The sequence below is a fragment of the Tachyglossus aculeatus genome, chromosome 9 (assembly GCF_015852505.1).
Source record: "Tachyglossus aculeatus isolate mTacAcu1 chromosome 9, mTacAcu1.pri, whole genome shotgun sequence".
Taxonomy (NCBI): domain Eukaryota; kingdom Metazoa; phylum Chordata; class Mammalia; order Monotremata; family Tachyglossidae; genus Tachyglossus; species Tachyglossus aculeatus.
In genome coordinates this window covers 20214914-20239240 of record NC_052074.1, presented here as the reverse complement: position 1 = coordinate 20239240, position 24327 = coordinate 20214914, and the positions used below count along the sequence as shown (strand labels likewise).

The following is a 24327-nucleotide window of genomic DNA, read 5'->3' as shown; positions in this document are numbered from 1 at the left end:
GTCCATACAGAAATAATCTGAAAGAGTAAAAGATTGGCTACACTAAGGCTTTGAATTTTGATGTGCTTTGGGTGGGAAAACAAACATTGGTCACTTTCCCTATGAAAGGGTCATTTACATCAAGCCTTTTTAATAATAAGTAGTATGTATTAAGCACTAATCTGCAAACACTGTACTAAGCGCTGGGGTGGGTGTGAGATAATCAGGTTGGGCACAGTATTAACATTGAATTAATTAGATAGTGTAAATTTAATAGTTTCTGGAGTGTGACTGGTATGACCTCTATTTACCAATCTGCAAATCTCTTTATACAAAAGTCTACCCTGCTCAGAGAGGAACTGCCATTAAAGCCACCCCACTCCTCAGAAGTGAAGGGCAAATAATAATAATAATAGCATTTATTAAGTGCTTACTATGTGCAAAGCACTGTTCTAAGTGCTGGGGAGGTTACAAGGTGATCAGGTTGTCCCACGGGGGGCTCATAGTCTTAATCCCCTTTTACAGATGAGGTAACTGAGGCACAGAGAAGTTAAGTGACTTGCCCAAAGTCACACAGCTGACAATTGATGGAGCTGGGATTTGAACCCATGACCTCTGACTCCAAAGCCTGTGCTCTTTCCACCGAGCCACACTGCTTCTCTAGAGTTGGGGATTCCCTTTTCCACTGGAAAAAGAAGCATGGGCTGATGGAAAGAGCCCGGGACTGACATGAGGAAACTGGAACATATAACACATTTAGTCATACCATTGAAAAGAAGAAACAATCGCTCCATTTTTGCATTTATCTCTGAGAAAACTGGCTCTTCCAGAACTTTCACTGACTTAGTAATATGGGAGTTAATGCACTAAAGCGCTTCCACAAATTTTTTTATCCAAAAAATAAGCAGTTTACTCTCCTCTCACCAAGAGATTGGCCTAACTATGAACTGCCTGATCAATACACATTGACTTCTAAGAAGTGATAATCATTTTAGGAAGTAAGAAGGTTTTCTGTCATTATACTTTCTTCTTATCCCTATTGCTGTGGCTTGATTCCAGGGAGACTTTGAACATGTTCAGATGAAAAACAAATTATCTCAATAAACCAATAGCCCAGTCGCTAGACAACTGGTATTGATCCTGACCCTAACCACCAAAAACTTTCAGAACATGTTATGCACAAGCACAACATACAATTTTCCACTTTGCAGAAAATAGAAAATCCATCATCTCATGAAAATGACTTCTTAAATTTGGCTTTTACCTTGACAACAAAATAAATCTGCATCTGAATTTCATCCTCATATTAGAGTCAGTCACAATCACATTAGTAAAGGATAAAATTAAACGTTCTGAAATCTTGGACACTGGCATACTTGAAAATGAAAGTATACAGCATAATTATAAAATTTAAGATAAACCACATTTCTTCTCATAATGGAACAATGATGGATATTTTTAAATAACGAGCATGTCTTACCTTCACTGGAATCTTTTGAACATTCAGGTTTCTCTGCTTTGCTCCTTTTGGAAGGTGAGAGATCCTTTTGTTCCGATCCCTCTGCAAATATGAAGATTTAATATATCTTTGTTTAAATATTTACCAGCAGAAACCAATATCTAAATATAGTGATGATTTCATTGCAGGATATTTCCACTTATGACTATAGTGGGACTTAATTACAACATCATCTGCCAGAAGACTGCAAAGTCAACTTTTACTGCCTTCAGCATTTCAGCTATAAAAGTGCAAGTGAAAACTACAGGCTTGAATAACTCCAATGTTTTAATCTGCCTCAATAGTTCACATATACAAGCATACATAAATTGTTATTTTTTTAGTTTTGAATTTTTCCTGACAAAACATTTTCCCTTTCAAAGAGGCATTTATTTCACGTTGGATATGATTTTTATTAATACTACTTTGCATTTGTAATAATAACAATAATTCTGGAATTTGTTAAGTGCTTATTATGTGCTAGGCACTATACTAAGCACTGGGGTGGATATAGAGCCAACCCAATTTGCTTATATCCACAGTCCTGTCCCATGTGGGGCTCACAGTTTCAATCCCCATTTTACAGATGAGGGAACTGAGGCCCTGAGAAGTGAAATAATTTACTCAAGGTCACACAGCAGGCATTTGTACCACATTCTAAATTTTTGCAAAGCTCTTTCATATTATCTCATTTTAATTTTCACCACAACACTGTGAGGTTGGGAAGCAGTAAATTCAATTTTTCTCATATTACAGATGCGGAAACTAAGGAACAGAGAGACTCAGTGAATTGTTTGAGGTCACATAGCAGGCTATTTGACTGCTGTCTCCTAGTAATGTGTCATTTACTGGAAAGGACAAGTGCAGAATGGTGCTTACAGGACAGTCATATTTCCCTTAATAATAATAATAATAATGATGGCATTTGTTAAGTGCTTAGTATGTGCAAGCACTTAAGTCTCTGTTTTTATTATACACAGATGTGTTGTCTGAAGTATTTGTTTGCTGAACAACATGGAAGACCACAGCATTTCCCTAATAGTTAACCATCAGATAGGGACACAACGTATACAATTTCAGTTCCTACTGGCAGGTACAAAAGATTTGAAGACCCCCGGATAAAGAATTGTGTGAGAGATGTGCATTTGTTCAGAACTGGGGCTCAGAAACAAACTTGCATCCAGACTGAAAAACAGCCAACACATATTAACAGCATCAACTCCGTGTGAGGCTGAAGTGCATTTAGCTCTTTGACTTATAAAGAAAAATGTGCTCTTGCAAACTAACAGCTACAATCACTCTATTCACTGCCCTCCTCGCCCAAGTTTCCCAAACCACTTGCAGAAAACCTAATACTCACCTTCCCTTTTTAAGGTGGTTCAAGAGGAGTGAAGTAACTTTCCCAGGTCCCTCAGTAAATCAATAAGGGATTCAGGAAAAACAGAGCACATATCCATATCCAAATCCCAAAGTGAACTCCACACACATTCCCTCTGTTTCTCAGACACTAAACTGCAGTTCATGTAGAGGAAGTCAACTGCAAGTTTGTTATTAGCCAGGTGTTCTGGGCGTTGTTTTCAAGGCATTGAAATGGAGATTGGTAACAGGTGGTGTCAGTTCTTATCACACCTGAGCCCTGCTATTGGGACCCTTGGCTTCGGGTCATGGAGAAAGGCAGAAAATGGGTATAGTTTCAGGATGTGTGGCTGAGGACTCAGAAGCCCATTTAATAATAATGACGAACATACATGTTTAGCTCTTACTGTGCACCAAGCATTCTAACTGAACTCTAAGGTAGATACAATCAAAGCAGACGAAACACAGGCCACAATAGGGTTCACGGCTTTGTTGGGTATTTTTGTTGCTTAATTAGATAAATAATTGCCACATTTCCATTTTAGTTTGCTGGTGAGGATCTGGTATCTGTGGACAGAGTACTATACTAGACATCAGTCACACAAACGTAAATACCATGCAAGGACTTACAGAGCAAGTTCTTTTCCTGACAGCCTGGCTCTCACACTCATGGAGAGCATTCAGAAGAGAATTTACCCAGTAGTGGAAGAGCAAAAATCATTCTCATCAAAAGCATACTGTGCAGAGTTCACCCAAATGCTTCCAAAGGCAGAGGAATGGCTCAAATGTATGAGACTGAACTCAGGAAATTTCTTTGTATGTGCTGCTTTTAGATTAGCAGATTTAGCTCACCCTGAAGACAGAAAGGAATCTCTGCATACTGTATTGAACCACAAAGTTAGAAAACGCAAAAAACCTTTCTGCTTTTCAATCTTTTCTGATAGCAATGATCTTTTCTCCTGCCCCCGTTATGTCTTCCATTATTTTCCCCTTAAGAGACGATTCCACAGTCTAACACATCTCATTAGGAGAGATTTCTCCTTTTCAACCCAAATTTAGCTTTTCTCAGTTTCATCCCATTATTTTAGCTTATTCCCTACTCACTTGGTGGTAAATAATACTTCTCCCTCCTGTAAGGCCATGTCTTACATAACTAAAATAAAATTATCTGTTTGACTGCAGCAGTCATGTTCACACAATTGACTGGCTGACTGGAAAATGCCAAGATTCTTATTTGCCTTTCAAGCCACACACTCACTCACAGATGAATTTTACAGAGGTGTCATCTTTGAATACAAAGGGTGATATATAGGTTTATATACATTTATATAAAAATCACACTTTGTGTGTATATACACATCTATGTGTATGTATTTATTCATTCAATCATATTTATTGAGCGATTTAGCACTTAGAACAGTGCTTTGCACATAGTAAGTGCTTAATAAATGCCATTATTATTATTATTATTACTCTGTGCAGAGCACTGTATCAAGCACTTGGAAAGTACAATTCAGCAATAGAGAAAATCCTTGCCCACGCTGGGTTTACAGTCTAGAAGGGGGAGACAGACATCAAAACGAGAAAACAAGCATCAATATAAATAGAACTATAGATATATACACATCAAAACAAGGAAGCAGGCAACATACACACACAGCTGTACCTGTGGCAACTCATACTAAAAGCACTGAAACAACCTGCTCACTGCAGCTTCCTGTGAAGGTTGGAGCAATGGTATACTGAATCACACCCCAAGCATATATTTTTTGATACTGCAATATGGCTTCCTGGACATGACCAATTTTAGTTCATCTCTACTGGCTGTCATTGGATTTACTGACAGTTAGTGACCCTGATATCATTGCTCCAGCATTTCAACAACTATTAAGGCAAGGGACAAAGCTGTTCCAAGGCCTTGAGTGGCAGTTGCAGTAATAATAATAATAATGACATTTATTAAGCGCTTACTATGTGCAAAGCACTGTTCTAAGTGCTGGGGGGTACAAGGTAATCAGGTTGTCCCACATGGGGCTCACAGGGTTCATCCCCACTTTACAGATGAGGGAACTGAGGCCCAGAGAAGTGAAGTGACTTGCCCAAAGTTACATAGCTGACAATTGGCAGAGCCAGGATTTGAACTCATGACCTCTGACTCCAAAGCCCGGGCTCTTTCCATTGTGCCATGCTGCTTCTCCAGTGGGCCCAAGGCCATGGCTTTAGAGGTGACTGACCACCCTGAGTGATTACAATCAGATTGATTATCACCTAAGAGGTTAATGCATGTTAAGGTTACTGTGACTGCCTGATCAAATAGCACTTGTTCACAACTACGAGCTCTTTTGAGAGCTTCCAACCCAGTGGATATTCCACTAATACTGACTTTTCTTAAAACACACAAAGAGTTGCAGAGTGACACTAACTACATATACCAAAATCCACATGTGTGTGGCCACATTCATTTTTTTGCGTGTCGATCACAATGGTGAAGTGAAGTCTGGTATTCAAAAATATGGATTTTTATCAGTGTTGTCCACATTGGACTTGACATGACTGACTTCATTTTGTATATGCTGACGTTAACCCTCCATTTCTGCAGGCTGAGAGAACAAGTCTGTAAAAGATGCCTTCAAGGCCATCAACAAGTAACACCCATCCGAAGAGAATTTACATCCCTATTACCTATCTATGCAAGGCCATAGGGCACAAGAATTTACATCCCTATTACCTATCTATGCAAGGCGTGGGAACGGAGAAGAAAGATAATCTGTAACATCCTGTCGGTCCCAATTCCTGAAATTCCCAAATGCCCCATTCCCATGTTGCTGTAACTCAATAAAAGACACAGTGATATTGGGATCGGGGCTCCTTGTCACTCGTACCTCCCCAGGGAGGTGAACGGGCAGGTAGCCACTTTCCTTCTTTACTGCTCTATCTGAACTCATGTCTCCGAGTCATTTTTCCTATCTGCATCACCACCCTGGGTTCAAGAACCCTGCGGCCGATTTACACCGAGTTAACCTATTTTGCACCCTACTTGTCGATAACAATCAGTAATCAAAAGTTGAAAAAACAGGGTATTGACTTCATACAAAGTCATATGTGTTGCCAATTTGTACTTCCCAAGCGCTTAGTACAGTGCTCTGCACATAGTAAGCGCTCAATAAATACGATTGATTGATTGATTGATTGATACAAAAGTCACCGAACTATTTTGGTCAACCAATAAGAATATTGGTATTTAACACACAGAATTAATCTCAAGATTTGTGGGGCATATTTTTTTAATGGCATTTGTTTAGCGCTTACTACTTGCCAGGCACTGTAATACATGCTAGATACAAGCTACTCAGGTTGGACACAGTCCCTGTTCCCCATAGGGCTCACAGTCTTAATCCCCATTTTACAGATGAAGGAACTGAGGCACAGAGAAGTTAAGTGACTTGCCCAAGGCCATACAGCAGACAAGTGGCAGAACTGGTCCTTCTGACTCCCAGGCCAGTGTTCATTCATTCATTCAATTGTATTTACTGAGTGCTTACGGTGTGCAGAGCACTGTTCTAAGCGCTTGGGTAGTACAAGTTGGCAACATATAGAGACGGTCCCTACCCAACAGTGGGCTGTTCTATCCACCGCTTCTCAGTGTGGCCTATAATATATTCAGTCAGGGAAATCTCAATTCTACCTGTGCCCTTGTGGCCTACTAGGTCATGTGTGCTAGCTCAATGGGTTAAAAAATGCTAAATATCAGTGGAACACACTCCACAATCACATGGGCTGTACTCCCCAGCAAATTGGTCCGCATTTGTTCTACAAGCCACCTGTTCTGGACTATGGAGATACTGCAAACTCAAAATAGAGAGCATCACCAGAGCAGGCTACCCTCTAGCATGGAGACACCCTGGTTGATGTACTTTTGGTTTCCTCAGGCGGGAGCAAACCGTAATGGAATGGAAATGAACTACACATCCTCAAGTATTCAAAAGCAAAACATTAGGGACCTGCAGTGAGAAGCATTCTGTGCACACATAAGTTACCCAGGATCCTAGGACCAAGGACAACAGGTCCAATGGCCGATACCAGCTGCTTAAGTTATGACCTCCAGGAAAGTTGAATGTGACTAAAAATGATTCGTGACTAAAAATGATGAAAAAATAAATATATTATGTACAACCTTACTGAAATAAAATGACTTCTTAAATTATTTCCTTAAAATATGCTTCTGCATTAGCATGAAAGAACTCCCCTTGACACCAATATGCATGTTTATGACACTTATGCAAATGATCCTTAGCAATATAAGATTCTTACACTTATTGGTCAAAAGGGCACTAATTCCCTACAGCTCAAGGATATCTCAAGGATACTTCACAGTGGCAGTAGGAGTTATAATGGCACCTACCACAGCAGGTTGTTGGAATCTAATCTATGCATCTATTCACAGCATGACCTATTTGCAATAGGCTCATTAAGGCCATAATGCATTAAATGGAGTTGGTTTGAATTAAATGAACTGTCTTGGGTGTGTGCAGATAAAGATATTGTTCAAAATATAGCCCAGAGATTAAATCTTCATCGCTAAAAGCAGGTCACAAGCATGCATATTTCTTTAAAGAATCTCCGTTGCCACTCCTTATTTTTGCCACTCCTTATTTAAGCCCTAAAACTCCACCCCTGAAAAGTAAACACTCATCATTTGTAATAATAATAATAGTAATAATAACTAAAAGGAGATAAGAGTGAGCAATCATAAGCAGTTGAAACAACAAAGCAGAATACTTGCAGCAACTAAGTCAGAGGATGGAATGAACAGAGAGTGAAAACTTGCTCCCAAGTGAGTGTTTCTTGTTGAACGAACAGAAATCTCTGATCCTCAAACGAGGAAGAGACAGCTCTCAGACAGATGGCCTATTATCTACCTGCGCCCAGCTTGGAGTGTCATTTGGACCATAGTACATCATGGTATGGACCAAATGGCAGCTAACATTTCTTAGGCTCCCTAGTGATTCAACGGTCTCAGGGAATGGGGCCAAGAGAAGCTTCTTAGGAAGGAAGCACTTCACCAGACCCTAATTTGGGTGAATTAAAGAATTATTACTGGGATACCAAGAACTGAAGTTATTTTTTTACCCCTCCATTTTGAACTAATAACCATTCTTTGCTTCAATACAAATAACTGTCATGTGACAATCACCGGATGTTATCTTAAGCTCCCACATTTTAAAAATACAAACATCGATATTATTTTAAAAGCGAAGTAGCATGGCCAAGTGAAAGAGCATGAACCTGGGATTCAGAGGACCTGGGTTCTAATCCTAGCTCTGCCACATACCTGCAGTGTGACTTTGGGCAATTCACTTAAGTTTCTGTGCCTCTATTTCCTCATTTGTAAAATGGGGATTCTACATTCCCCTTGGACTGTGAGCCCCATGTGGGAGAGGGATAGTGTTCAACCCAATTATCTTTTATTAATTCCAGCACTTAGTACTGTGCATTGCATATAGGAATCACTTAACAAATACCACAACTATTATCATCATTATTATTAAATTGTATAACATAAAATACTCAGGACATTGCTCCCTACGGGAAAAACATTTTCAACACCAAATAAAGGAAAATCACATATCTACAGACCTGAATTTTCATTCATTGGTGCATCGTCATCTTCATTATCATCATCTGTCAAGAAAATTGGCAACAATTACAAAAGCCATAAAGCTTAATGTAATGTAATCTTGACCCTGGAGGAGAGATTATAAACTCAGCAGAAGACAGCTACTTTGATCCAATATTTGATTGTCTGCTGCCCAAATCTTAATACTGGATTCAAGGGAAAAATGGAGCATCAAAGGAAAATGAAAAAAAGAATTAGGATATGTACTGGCTTTTATTTCCGGGTTCTAATATATTTTGACATTAGGGGCTAGCAAATATATCATTAACAGATAATTGTGACAGCCTCATGTATTTGGGAAATAAGGACCTTTTCATTTGATTCTTAAGTCTATTCAGTTGAAAATAAATTTTGAAATTCATTCCCTAATGTATTCATGGCACTGTTCTGGATGCTATTTACTAAGTAAGATTACAAGCATAAGCAAGATATGCAATTATAATTGGAGATGAAAATATCTGAATTCCCACAAGAAAAGGAATTAATTCACTTATTTGGGTACATCAACCATGTAGATGCACCCTCATAGGAGTGACTGACCCTCAATTAAATGGGAAAAAAACACCATCTAAATCTTGGTCCCTCTTGGTTAAGATAAAAAGTTCTTCAAGACCGCTGCAAGCTTAGTAATGTAGCACACTTTCTGATTCGTCCACTATTTAATGAAAAGGTTTTTAATGAAAAGATTCTCCCATACAAAAAATATCTTATCAAGCAACTTTTTAAATCAAATCTTACAGATATTTAAGGAATTTTGTGAAATAATTTTTTTTGAATTCTGTTTTTTAGACTGTGAGCCCACTGTTGGGTAGGGACTGTCTCTATATGTTGCCAACTTGTACTTCCCAAGCGCTTAGTACAGTGCTGTGCACACAGTAAGCGCTCAATAAATATGATTGATTGATTGAAAAGTCTCTAATATAAAAATTCAACCCCAAATCAAATCTTCTCGTTTCCCCCAACAATTCTGCATAGTCTCTACTGAAATGACAATGTCGTAGAGACAAAGTGCTGCAATAATAATGTACAGTGTTTTTGTTTTGGAAAGCATAGAGGAGGTGCTAACTAATGAATCAAATCCACTTCATATCAAATTCAGTCCACACCAATGGGTTGGGCACAAGTGAGAAAGCTGGAGACAGGGCAAGGAAACTAACTGGACGCCAGTTCAAAAACTGCAGTCCTTTAAGAGGTGAGCATGTTGATCTCAGGGGCTGCAGGGAGACCTCTGAGTGGGGATCACAATGAGTGAGTACAGAGTTCCATTAATATGCCCACTCTCATCCCAGAACTCTCAATGAACATTTTTTTCTACCTGAAAGGTTAGGGTTGTTCCACACTGACATGAACTGAACAAGGAGACAGACAGGAAAGTGAGGGCCTAGTCCTGCCCTGACTAGGCAACCTGGAGGAGACATGCTTTTGTTAAGATTTTGAAGGGGAGGAGAGTGATGGTTTGTCGGGTATGAAGGGTGAGGGACCCAGGGCAGAGGGAAGACTTGGACAAGGGATCAGCCACAAGACAGATAATAATAATAACAATGATGGCATTTATTAAGCGCTTACTTTGTGCAATGCAATGTTCTAAGCACTGGGGAGGTTACAAGGTGATCAGATTGTCCCACGGGGGGCTCACAGTCTTCATCCCCATTTTACAGATGAGGGAACTGAGGCTCAGAGAAGTTAAGTGATTTGCTCAAAGTCACACAGCTGACACTTGGTGGAGCTGGGATTTGAACCCATGCCCTCTGACTCCAAAGCCCGTGCTCTTTCCACTGAGCCACGCTGACAGATGAGACTGAGGTACTGTGGGTAGGTTGGTATGAGGGGTGAAGTGTGTAGTAGGGTAAGATATCAGCAAGGTAAGTTGAGTGGGAGAGCTGATTGAGTGATTTAAAGTAGATGGTAAGGAGTTTCTGCTTTATATGGAGATGGATAGATGACCAATGGAAGTTTCTGAGGAGGCACAGCCTGTGTGCTTTACTGGGAAAAATGATCCAGGCAGTACAGTGAAGTACGGACTGAAGAGGGAACACAGAGGAAGCAGGGAGATCAGTGAGGAAGCTGATTTAATAGTGAAAGGGGGATAATAGTAATAATAATAATGGTATTTATTAAGTGCTTACTATGTGCCAAGCACTCTTCTAAGCACTGGGGTAGATATAAGGTAATCAGATTGCTCCAGGTGGGGCTCACAGTCTTAATTCCCACTTAACAGATGGAGTAACTGAGGCACAGAGAACTCAAGTGACTTGCCCAAGATCACATAGCAGACAAGTGGCGGAGTTTGGTGGTTGGTCAGCATGGTAGCAGTTTGGATGGAGATGAAAGGGAGGAGTCCAGGGACATTGCGAAGGTAGAGCCAACAGGATTTGGTGACAGATTGTGTGTGTGGGGTGAATGACAGAGAGAAGAGTTGAGGATAATGCCAAGGTTAAGGGCGTGTGAGACAGGAAGGATAATGGTGCTGTTTACAGTGATGGGAAAGTCTGGGAGTGGGGGAACAGGGTTTGGATGGGACAATGAGCTTTGTTTTGGAAATGTTGACTTTGAGGTGTCCACAGGAAAATTCAGAGAGAGGTCCTGAAAGCAGGAAGAAAAGTGTAACTGCAGAGACAGAGTAAGGGTAGATTTTGGAGACTTCTGCATAGAGATGGCAGTTGAAGTCTTTGAGAGCAAATGAGTACTACACCACCATCAACCTTACTTATTGAATCTGAGAGCATGTTATCTCTGCCACATATAGATCTATGTCATTGTAAAAAAAAAAACAGTATTCTTTTATTTTTGGGAAATGCATTCTATAAATTTAAATGCTTAAATTTTTTACCTAAGAACCCAAATCAGACTGTATGGAATCCAACTGGCTCTAAAACTCACTTTATGGGGCTCACTATGGAAGAATAATATTTTCCCTGGAATTGTAGCGTCCCAATTTATAATCTTTGTTTGCCATGTACTTTCCAACAAGATGAAATTTTACGTAGACAAATCTCACTCCCCACTTCTTTCTTATTTTGGTATTTTTTTAAACTCATAACCCATCCCAACACATCTCAACATTATAGCGGAACCAGATTGTTTTATATCTGCAGGCTGCTTGTTTCCATTCTCACATTGCTTGGATACAGCAACACTCCACTAGAATTTCACTGAAGGCAAAAATCTATCTGGATCTTTTGAAGTCTATTGAGTAGAGACGGTTAGCCCCAATTCCCTAAGAAGAGAAGCATCTTATTTATACCTCATTGGCAATGGCATGTTTTGTAGAATTCTGAGCATACAATGCGAGGTACAGATTGCATATATATGAATGCACTGCATCTCCGCAATATATATGCTTTTACTTTTTTAAAAAAAACCAGCCCCTTTCCATTTGTGAGAATGCATTCTATAAACTAAATGTACCATTTCTACAAAATGTGCAATTCAGGCATTGAAGGCAGTTTTTCTCCAGGCTCTTTTATTTGTTAAAAGAATCCTGGTGCATCAGGAAGAGATTGGATAATGAGCCTAATAAACCTCAAAGGAGTGGGAGCTAAAACTTATTCTGTTTGGAAAGAAAGTGATCTTTTCTGGGTCAGGTCCACAGGCTTAAAGTCAAGACCAAGAATGAGCCTCCAGTGCGATCATTGCCCATTTGCCTCCTGTTAATTTACCCATTCTAGAAAATCTTTAAAAAGCAAACGGACAACATTTCATCCAGGATTATTTAGTGATTCAGCTGGAGCCAGGGGAACGACCAATTGATCTTGAGGGGTCCCCTTCAGATGCATTGATCTTATGATCAAAATACAATTTCCACTCAAAACTGATCTTTACTCCCATTACAAAGAATCCGCAAATTCTGACAGGTGGTCTGAAAGTAATACTTTTTTTCCCCCCTCACTAAACTGCATACCAATGAGAATGAAAATCATGTGGACAGTGCATTTATATGTAATAAGCATGAAGTAATTTTTTTCCTCACACTCATGCTCAGGATTAGGCACCAGAAGGGCACAAAGAAGGCAAGTCTCCCCTCTGCTGGCTCTTTATTCTGAATTAATAATAATAAAAATAATAATAATGATGGCATTTGTTAAACATTTACTATGTGCCAAGCACTGTTTTAAGTGCTGGGGTAGGAACAAGGTAATCAGGTTGTCCCATGCAGGGCTCACTGTCTTAATCCCCATTTTACAGATGAGCTAACTGAGGCACAGAGAAGTTAAGTGGCTTGCTCAAGGTCACACAGTAGACAAGTGGTAGAGCCGGGATTAGAACCCACTTCCTCTGACTCCCAAGTCCATGCTATTCCCACTAAGCCATGGTGCTTTTCTGAATTCCATGTCCATATTTTGATTTAGCTCTAGAAAATGAAGAGGGGAGGGGGATTCTAGGCAAGTGCGGTTTCCCTGCTGCATGTCTCCTAAATACCATGAAAAACACTTTACATATCATAAGATCATTTTTTTCCCTTTCCCTCACTCTTTCCCCGTCGAAACCCTGGGGCTTGCTAATACTTTCTACATTGAAGTGATAACATATAGACTAGATCCAGGCACCCGGAGGGCAGTAAACCGTGGCTTTTTACTTCTCCTGCCACCAACTGACCTAGAAAAGGGAACTTCTGCGGCATTAACTTTTCTCTGTTCCTCTCCTGGCTTCCTGATGGTGCCACTCCAGTGGCAGTTGCTTATTTTTGTGGTCATAATTCTAAACCCTGTTAAGATTTCAAATCCCTGTCTAGATTCCAGTTGGAATGTTTTCCATCAGGGTCATTTCCATCTTATGTAAGTAGAGCATCTATTGAGCCCTGTATTAGGTACTTGGGCACTACAGAAAAAAGAAGTGGCAGTTGCTGCTCACTAGGAACTTGCACTCTAATGGGGGGAGACCGACAAAAAATATTTACAATATCATTCTTTCCTTTTAGATTTATTTGAATTTTAACTTAGTGTTCAGATTCTAAACCTTGCTTATGAATGATCAATCTGTGTGGTATTTGTTGAGTACTTACTGTATGCAGAGCATTGTACTAAGTGCTGGGAGAGTATGATATAACAGAGTTGGTAGACACATTCCCTGGCCATAACAAACAACTTCATGACAAAAACACCATCTTCCCAAATACAGCCTAACCTTTTACTTTACTGCTATGTTGAATTGTGACAAAAAGCACTAGTTACCATGTCCCCTTTCATTAGCCTGTAATTGAGGCTGCTAACATTTGTGTCAGTATGAAACATGCAGGATCTGTTCATTTTCTTTTCATTTTTTCCCTGCCATGCCGTTTGCCTCAAGTAGACACCTTAATAGAGGTTCATAATAATTACAGGCCTTTTCAATTATGCTCTTTTTCATCACCCTTTGACAAGAATAAAATGTGTTCCTAGCCACAGATAACACCACAGAAAATTTCATTAATAAATGTGATTGAATAAAGAATCTGTATTTGGCATATGAATATATCCCAAATTGGAATGGAGGATTAGCAATTTTCCCGTAAATTTTCGTAGAAAGCTTAATTTGATAACTCAGACAAAAGTGGATTTCTGTGATTTTCCACCACCTCTTTCAATTGTGAATCTAGCCTCAGTCAGTCAAATGAAACTAGATGTGGGTAGCTTTTTTAATGTCGGAATTGAGATTTTTTGATGAATGGCATCCCTTCCAAAGGCAATAATTGGCCACTCTGGAATAGTTATTTAGATGAGAACCTGTTTCCAAGAAATTTGCACAGAAAGAATGCTCCTACCTGGTTAATTATTTCTAACCTGGCCTTTTTGGCAGTGATTGTTAATCATAGTAAGCTTTCATCATTCAGATGCCACAGACTAAGATTATATACATATGCACACCATAGACACACACACACACATATACAAGTATTACATATGTGAGAGACAATTAACTGCTTTGGGTGATTTAAATGTCGATCAGTCTGAGGATCACAGGCTGGATATAGCGGGGGGTGGGGGGGGCACCACAATTCTTTAAATACTGCTGCAATTCTTGCAATGTGTTTGATAAGGCTACTCTTCCAGGATTTGCCTAAAGTACACATTCTCAGCTAAACATTCTCAACTATGTGTGGCTTTGGAAGGGTACTACTAAGTCATATAGTGGATAATCTGCAAACATCTACATACATACTTCCCCCTCATGGTAGAAACGAACAGCTCTAAGAAACAAGTCCTTCAGAACTCGGTGTCAAAAACCTACTGCCAAAGTTAACAACATTCCCATGGTAACTGACAACATACCTATAGGAAAGAACTCGCTCATTTTCTTCTTGAAAATTTTGTAGTCAACATCCAAGAAGACACAAAAGATGATCCGCTCCATCTGCAAGACACACAGAGATTCACAGTGAAAAATTGTTATAATTGTCACTGCCAAGAACCATTTGGACTAAGGTTGCTTTTCATTAGAAACAAATAGCAAATCATATGTACTTAATTCACAAACAAGCATTTATGTGGATTAATGTATTCTCTGTTAAATAGGCTGACTTAGAAAGAGGTTATTAGGGCACCAGAACTTCCTCTTCCCTCTTGGAGATGGGGACAAATAGGAAGCATAACAGAATGAAGAGTGTGGAATTAGAGACTAGAGACCCTAGCAATCTGCAACACCCATATTCCAAATCCCAAAATACAGTGGAACCTAAAGTGTGCAAATACTGAGAATGTTCCTACCTGAATGTGATCATTCCAACAATTCAAGAAAGGAAAAGCAGCTCGGGAGGGGGGCGGTGTTTTGGGGCAAGAAAGGCTTGTTGCTTTTTAGATGAGACTGTCCCAATTCTTAGACAGTTAAACATGTGTTTTTAAATGTCCCCCAAAATCCCAAATTTTGGTAATCTAGTCAACTTTGGTGAACTGCCTTCTTTTGGTGCAAATGCACATAATAGTCTTCCAAGGGAAGGTATTCTATTGGCCTAGTAGAGAAATACTTACCATACATAAGCACAGAGCATGTTAAAGTAAAGCCTGACATTCCTAAGTATGAGAATCTAGAGTTAAGGTTTGATGGAAGAGTCACATGAGAGGTGTCTAACAAGATAATAATTGAGTAAGTGGGTAAGCAAAGAGTGCTTTATTCTATCTCTGTCAGAAAAAAAAAAGCTTCTTAGTATTTTCATCGGGCTTAAAAGGCTTTCATGTGGTTTTAATTTACATGAAATCATTTGCTCTCAATTTAATACAGTCAGAAATGCGATTGAAAAAAAGCTAATTAGATGAAGGGGACATAGGGTCACTAAAACTATTAATATGGCATATATTTGTTGAAAATAGACATTGAAATGCAAAAGTAAAACACTGTGCAGGCAATCCCATTTTTCTAACTGCCAGAAGTCTTTAGATGTGAAATGAATTTCACTGACTAGAACTACACCAAGCAAACAGGAACCTAGATTAACATATGCATAATAGCGGTAGTCTGTTCAACTGCTTTTCAACCAGTGATTCAGATAAGTTCACATCTTGTAGGAGCATAAACATGCCTTTGGTTTCCTTAAACTCAAACGTTTGTTCCATATTTGTGCATTAGTCCTTGTCTTTTATTTTGCTTTAGTAATTTATTGTTTTTTCGCTCTTTATGTGACTGTTGCCTCTGCCCTCTCCTGCACTATGGCCTAATGGTTAAAGCATGGGCCAAGGTGTCAGAAGGTCATGGGTTCTAATCCTGGCTCCACCATTTGTCTGCTGTGACACCTTGGGCAAGTCACTTAACTTCTCTGTGCTTTAGATCCCTCCTCTGTAAAATGGGGATTAAGACTGCGAGCCCTATGTGGGACAGGAACTGTGGCCAACCTGATTACCTTGTATCTACCCCAGAGCTTTGGACAGTGACTGGCACATAGTAAGTGCTTAGCAAATACCATAATTATTATTACTACCAGGGATTGTATCTAATTTCCACCAGTTATACTTTCCCAGTGCTTAAGCAGAGTGCTCTGCACACAGTAAACACTTAAGTACTATACTAGTCCTATTATTAAACAATCTTCCTTTTGGTAAAATAGAACAGAAAAAGCCAAGCCAACTCCCCAGTACTTAGAACAGGGTTCACTACATAGTAAGCACTTAACAAATATCATTAAAAAAAGATTATTATGGGGCCAGGTTCTACGTGCAGCATGGGATTATGTAACCTAGGCATTTCTGAGATTTGGAGGTACGGTTTGCCCTCACATCTTCTGGGCACTATACCCAAACCTGAATTAATCAGAGAATGTCCTGTTTTGATCCCTGGCTGCCTCTTATGATGTTTTCCAAATACTGTAATGAAATTCTTCCCTTTAAGATCTCTGGTAGCTGATTTGCAAACAGTTTCTTCTGGTCCCCACAGGTGCTGATAACTGACCCTCATCACATTGCCAATATGACTGTCCACAGAGATACAACTATTGAGTCAGATTCCATCCCTCGCACAGGAGACCAGACTATTAAATTATTATAGCGACACTTACCAATACTTCAGTGTGTTTGTGTTTTCCCTCTATTACCTCCATTGAGTTTTCCTACCCTCAGGAGCTCTGGATTTGAGACTAGAGATTATTGAGTGGACTATAGACCACAGAATTGTTGTTGCTAAAGGCCGCGTTACTGCAGTGGAGCAGAATATCAAATTGCACTGTATACTGATAGGTCATTAGGGTTAAAACTGTTGTGTCTGCTCTTCTGAACAACTCACACAAGTTTTCCATAGATTTGGAGGTCAAAGAAACCTTTAAAAGTTAACCTTTTTAAAGGACACTTCTTGATATGTTTTCTTTGAGTGCCATTATAGGTCTATAGGTCAACAGTAAAGGAGAAAAGTAGTTTAAATATCCATCAATTTTTAAAAATTGGCTTAATGCCATAAAAACATGATGGCATTGGCTCCATTAATCTTTTTCAGCCTAATATCCACTGTCCCCTGAAGAGGGTTACATAGTGCTGCATGTTTGGAATATCTGAAGCTGACCTCCATTTTTCACAATTCCCGGTCACAGGGCAGCTGACACAGCTAAGATAATCCTATTTTCAGTGATATTTTGCAAATTCTGAATAATGTAATTTCCTATCTCAATGACAAGTGGCAAGTGTGCAAAGGTATAGGATGCATGCAAATATGATCGTTAAATAGAGGCTAGTAAAGGAGTGTATCCTAGGGTGGTTTCTCTACTCTAAATACCCAATAAACCAAACCGATTGAAACCTTCCAAGATGATGGGTTAACATTTTATAAACCCTTATCTCTGCATACAATATTATGGCTCTCTCAGTGAAAGAGTCACCACTGTATAGATTATTTTAATTACTTTTTGTGGCATAAATCAGGGCTGACAATCAAGTTAGCTGACAAGAAAATAAGAACAAAATGGATCTTTGCTAAGGAGATATTGATGCCAAGGCTCTTCTGTCATCACCATGGTGAGAAGGTTGACACCGTTGTGAAGATACTGATGCTGTTATAAATGCAGGGCTGCCTACCCAATCATCCAAGGCCATTTCGACTGAATCTAATGGAGCTGGATGCTGGCAAAATGACCACACTGGATGGTTTGACCCATGAATACTTTCCTTCCTGCTAGAAATATTTAACATGTTCACTACTTTAGTTCCAAGAGTAAAAGCTCTGCTCCACTCCAAAACTTCAATTGACCAAGAAGAAATACAAAAAAAGAATTTGTTTCAACCACTACTCTGCATCCAAGACCAAATCCAGTATGTATAGGGCTTGATTGGGAACACACTTTTCTTTTCCTTTGCAGGAGTCTTATTCCAAGCTACTCTTGGATCTTAGCAGCACTCGTGACTTGGAGGAAAATTTATTTCCAACATTTTGCTCTTATCCATTTTATGCCATGACATGCAGAACTATGGATCAGATCTGGAGAATTATTGCCATTTTTCAGTTTGCTCCTTGCACTATATATTTAAAGGACACTTTGGATTCTGGTTTCAATTTTGCCGGGAGAAGTCTATTTGAAAAGAAACATTTAAGAAAATGGTTCCCGTTATGTTTAAGCAGCTTCCATTTTGGATAGCCATATCAGCAACTGATAGAAAAAGAGAGGGGAGGGGAAAAAAAAAAGGAGGATTACATTCAAGCTGCAGGAATGGAAAAGCTTCAATAGAGCCTGTAAGCTGCCTCTGCTCTGATATTCTAATTTCCTTGTCAAGGGTCACTCAGGAGGATTTTCCTGGGTTTTTGGATGTACCATAATTGTGGTCTATACCAGAGGGCATGTTAAATTTTGATGGCACTCTCCAAGCTACTAAAAAGGCATTAAAAGAACACCAAAAAACTAACGCATAACAAGGGAATGTACTGATGAGTTTGTGCTTATTTCTACTTGCTCCCATAAAAACTTAAAGGGCATTTCTGCATTTGAGATTACTTCTAGGTGCATAAAATCTGAACAATTTATTTTTTTTTAAAGTGGATGCTTCACTGATCTTTACAAGCTCAGTTTATCTGTCATTTGTCCACAGCATCATGCTCCTACTTCTTCTTGTTTTATTTCAGGAAGCTGGTTCCTTAGGATATCTCATCTCCCACAGATGCACATCCCTAGCCCAAACCCAAAACAGCACTTGTGCCCACATTTGAGGCTCTAACTCCATTAAGATCTAGGGTGTCCCCTCTAGACTGTAAGCTCCTTGTGGGCAGGTTACGTGTCGACCACCTCTGTTGTATTGGATTCTCCCAAGTGCTTAGTACAGTGCTCTGCACACAGTAAGTGTGCAATACAGAGAAGCTGTGTGGCTCAGTGGAAAGAGCATGGGTTTGGTAGTCAGAGGCCATGTATTCTAATCCCGGCTTCGCCACTTGTCAGCTGTGTGACTTTAGGCAAGTCACTTGACTTCTCTGTGCCTCAGTTACCGCATCTGTAAAATGGGAATTAAGACTGTGAGCCCCACATGGGACAACCTGACCACCTTGTTTCTCCCTCAGCGCTTAGAAAAGTGCTTCGCACATAGTAAGCGATTTACAAATACCATCATTTCAGAGAAGCAGCGTGGCTCAGTAGAAAGAGCACGGGCTTGGGAGTCAGAGGTCATGGGTTCTAATCCCAGCTCTGCCACCTGTCAGCTGTGTGACTTTGGGCAAGTCACTTTACTTCTCTGTGCCTCAGTTACCTCATCTGTAAAATGGGGATTAAGACTGTGAGCCCCACATGGGACAACCTGATCACCTTGTTTCTCCCCCAGCGCTTAGAACAGTGCTTCGCACATAGTAAGCGATTTACAAATACCATCATTTTAGAGAAGCAGCGTGGCTCAGTGGAAAGAGCACGGGTTTGGGAGTCAGAGGTCATGGGTTCTAATCCCAGCTCTGTCACCTGTCAGCTGTGTGATTTTGGGCAAGTCACTTGACTTCTCTGTGCCTCAGTTACCTCATCTGTAAAATGGGGATTAAGACTGTGAGCCCCATGTGGGACAACTTGATTACCTTGTATTCCCCCAGAGCTTAGAACAGTGCTTGGCACATAGTGAGCACTTAACAAATACCATTATTATTATTGCTATTATTATTAATAATAATAATCAATCAATCAATCAATCAATCGCATTTATTGAGCGCTTACTGTGTGCAGAGCACTGTACTAAGCGCTTGGGAAGTACAAGTTGGCAACATCTAGAGACAGTCCCTACCCAACAGTGGGCTCACAGTCTCAAAGGGGGAGACAGAGAACAAAACCATACTAACAAAATAAAATAAATAGAATAGACATGTACAGGTAAAATAAATAAAAAGAGTAATAAATATGTACAAACACATATACATATATACAGGTGCTGTGGGGAAGGGAAGCAGTTAAGATGGGGGGGGATGGAGAGGGGCACTACCTGATAACCTTGTAACCTCCCCGGCGCTTAAAACAGTGCTTTGTACATAGTAAAGTACCACAGATTGATTAACTCCAGGTAACCTTGGAAGCTTGGTTACCATGGAAGCCCAGTGAGACCTCTGGTGAGAGAGAAAGAAATTGGAGGGAATTTTAGAGTGATTTGTTAATCTGGACCCCAGAAGGATCCTGGGGATGACCTTGCAAACTCTGAAACCCCAGTGGTGGTCCTGGAGCTACCTCCAACCAGACCAGGGACTGCTCTTTCCCAACTCTCCACCACTGGACGCCCTCTGATCAACCTGCTCTGTCACAGCCCTCCCAGGCTATTCCAAGTGTATGAAGTCATTTGATGACTGAGCATTCAGCCTGAACTTAACCAAAGTCAGCAGGATAGCATGTTGACAACCCAATGTCAGCTTTTCCTCAGGCTGTCAGTATTTTGACTTACAGAGAAAATGATAGAGCATGAAAATCCTCCAATAGCCAGTTAAATTACAAAATCTATTTTACACCAAACAAAAATGACATCATTTAAAATTATAGGAAGGGGCACACAGCTGATTTTTTTCTCTAGCTCACAGATCAGTTAAGCATCCAAATCTCCCTCCTATATTGAATAACAAACATATTATGCCCTCTGCCCCCTTAAATGGAGAAGACTATGTGCCAATAATAGCGCCTGTGATTCAAAACTCTTCCTCGTAATTCTGGGGAGGGAAAAAAAGTGGCATAAAATTACACTTTCAGTGATGGAGCTATTGTTTATTAGGACACTTATGTTATGCTAACATCACCCCAGCTGCAACCTCCTTTTGTGAGTTGCAGAGTCTTGCTTCCTAGTTCTTTCTACTTTTTTTTCTTTCTCTTGATTATGCACATCTGCAAAGATGGTGCCAATTCAAAAATAATTATGATTTTTTGGGGTTACAGTAATTAAAAATCACGAGGGAGAAGAGTGTGTCCATTATTGGATATCAGCTTATAAATGGTGCATAGTAGGCGAAGTAAAATCCCAAAGCCTCAGACCTATGGTCTTGTTAGCTGGTGTGCCTCAGAACAATTCATTTTAGGAAAACTCTCTTCCTCAAGGGACTGGGCCAGAAGCAGCATCGCTAAATACCAGAGAAGCCACTGCCATCACTTTTCAAAGAATTTGTGCCAGACATGGTTTGGGTAAGCATTGCTGTGCATTTCTCATTTTCTCATTTGAAAGAAAATGCGTTTCAAATGGGGACTGACATGCAGACTTCAATTACAGTTCAAATGAAGCTCATTAACATAAGCTTTCTAAAGAGCATTTCTCGAGGACAAAAGCTTTTTTCCCCCCTCAAGCCTGGCTCCCAATAACATCTTGCTCTTGCTACAGCGGGAAATAATCTCTCTGATTAAAATGGCAGAACCCGAGAAAGCAATCACCTAGAATGATTTCCAATCCAGCAGGAATGGAACCATTGATTCTCAGAGGTACTGCAGAATTTATTTCATGGCACGGAATTTTATACCAGAATGGTCACATATTAACATACCCAATTTAAATGAAGCCAAACAATTTATTCAGAAGGCATATTTAAATTAAAATACATTTGGGCACGTAGGACCTGAAAATTGTTGGCTCAGTGCTCCAATTCCCTCCAAGAAAGCCCTAACAAAGGGGTACCTCAAGACGAGGAGATGGGGAACCCTCACTTCACTAAGGAAGCAGTATGGCCTAGTGACAAGATCAGGGGCTCGGGAGTCAGAGGTCTGCTGTGTGACCTTGGGCAAGTCGTTTAACTTCCCTGTGCCTCAGTTACCTCGTCTGTAAAATGGGGATTAAGACTGTGAGCCCCATGTGGGACAGGGACTGTGTCCAACCCAATTACCTTGTATCTACCCCAGTGCTTAGAACAGTGTTTAGCACATAATTAGTGCTTAACAAATACCAAAATTATTATTATTCACTCTCTCTACTCTAGTTCCCCAGTTGCAGCCAGATATAGACCAGGTTTATACTCCAATGCTCTGCTGCTGCAGCATGACACAATCTTGACCAGTGAGGGGAGATGATGTGGTCCAATATACTGCCCAACACAATTGTGTTTTTCCCAATAGACTGTGAATGCTTTGAGGGTAGTGATAATGTATACTTTATCCTACCAAACAGTTTAGTACAAGACTCTGCATATAGTAGGCACACCATAAATATGATGGTCTGATTGACTAATAGCCTAATAGAGTTGTGTTGACTGCGTGCTTGGAATTAGAGTAATTTCTAAATGAAGGCAAGGCAACAATTTCAGAGCATACCTTAATCTCACCAATTTCAAGTTATTAAACCAGCCCATTATAAATGACAGGCATCATTCAGAGAAGACCCTACACCCTTTAGGTGTATCACTGCACAAAAAAATATGCTGGACATAAATGTCAATTTTGGCCCATAATTCTTCATAGGGACTATGGGGAAGAGAGCACTACCGCTAAGGGATTGGCCCTAAAATTAATTTTAAGAGGTTGTGATACAATGACAGCTTTCTGAAAATAGCCAACAGATGTCCCAGTATTATACTGAGCCTTGTTGTTTAACCTCTGGTACAGTAATCCCGTAAAATCTGTCTCCTAGACCTAATTCTGTTCCTACAGCTGGAATGCTAAAGACTGCTGATTCCTGATTTTTACTGATGTTTCCGATTTCAGTTATAGGTCACAATTTAGAAAAAGCAGAAGCAAAAAGACATTCATTTGCATCTGTGAAGGATGCTTTATTTGCAACTAGGCTATATTCTGCTAATGTTCGATCCATCTTTAAGATAGAAAGTGCTCAAATTACAAAGATGTTGCTCAAGTGTAATTGACACATTAGCATCAATTTACATCAACCGCTCAACTGTTCTCACACATACAAATTCCTGAAACTATTTATTTCCAAAAAAAATTGCTGCCAACCCCAACAAAATGAGTATTTGTTCTGTGGACTCAAAAAGATTTTTTTTCTCCTGGAAATTAGCCTAATTAATGCTCTGGAAATGAATGCTGTAAGAAGTAATTGGCAGGGGCCATTTTTGATATTTTTACCTGCAACCTTCTTCACAAGATTCAGTGGAACATCTTTCAATTAAGAGTAAATACAGTATGCATATTTGGTTTCTAATATATTTTTATGATCAAAGATTAGGACATTGACAGTAGACTGTAAGCTCGTTGTGGGCAGGGAAAGTGTCTGTTTTTATTGTTATAGTGTACTCTCTCAAGCACTTAGTACAGTGGTCTGCACAAAGTGCGTGCTCAATAAATACGGCTGAATGAGTGAATGAACCCAAAGAGATGGTTTTAAAGGCTGTGGGCACCTCAGCTAACATGTGCCAAGGCTACTCTAAAATACAATCTTGATGATTTTACATCCAAATAACACAACTACATTTCAATTCTTGTTCCTTTAATTGAAAAGTTAATCTTCTAAATCTTCAAAATCGCAAATAGAGATGACATGGAGCCCTAGTTGTACACTCCTTGATTGACACACAATCCGAGGGATTCAGCCAGTTTGTTTGATACCTTACTGTGAGTTTCAACTATCCACAACTACCCCAGGGACACAACTTAAAATTGATGATGTCCAATTGCCCACAAAAGCTCAGAGATTCCAGTTACATGCTACTAGTAAGTCCCCCATCTGTCTCCTCCTCACCTAAGCTGTGATGAAGAAATCAACAATGAACAGAGCTTGGTGGTCTTTCTGCTCACAGTTTGGGTCAGATTTTCCAGATATCGAAGAGATTAAACTTTCAGGGAGGATAATATAATTCAGAAAATAATGATACAACTGGCAAAGAACTAATTGCATCGCATTCAGAGGACTCTCTGAAAGAGACCTGATCTAATTTCAGCAATCTAATCCATCACTACTTGATGCCTAAACAGATCATTGTTAGGGTGTCTCTACCACCAACTAAGCTTTCAGAATTAAAAGGTCTTGCTTCACTTTTTAATAACGCAGATGAACTT

General features: G+C 39.8%; 1 protein-coding gene across 2 annotated transcripts in view; it reads right to left on the bottom strand.

The window, feature by feature from the left end:
- The window catches only part of MACROD2 (mono-ADP ribosylhydrolase 2), a 1236128-nt gene that overhangs the window by 93886 nt on the left and 1117915 nt on the right, over positions 1 to 24327 (bottom strand). For both annotated transcript variants that reach the window (XM_038750842.1, XM_038750843.1), the window contains exons 9-11: positions 14759 to 14840; positions 8471 to 8515; positions 1460 to 1540 (exon numbers count right to left, since the gene is read on the bottom strand). In XM_038750842.1, the coding sequence (XP_038606770.1) occupies positions 1460 to 1540; positions 8471 to 8515; positions 14759 to 14840 (208 nt within the window). The remainder of the gene's footprint in view (positions 1 to 1459; positions 1541 to 8470; positions 8516 to 14758; positions 14841 to 24327) is intronic.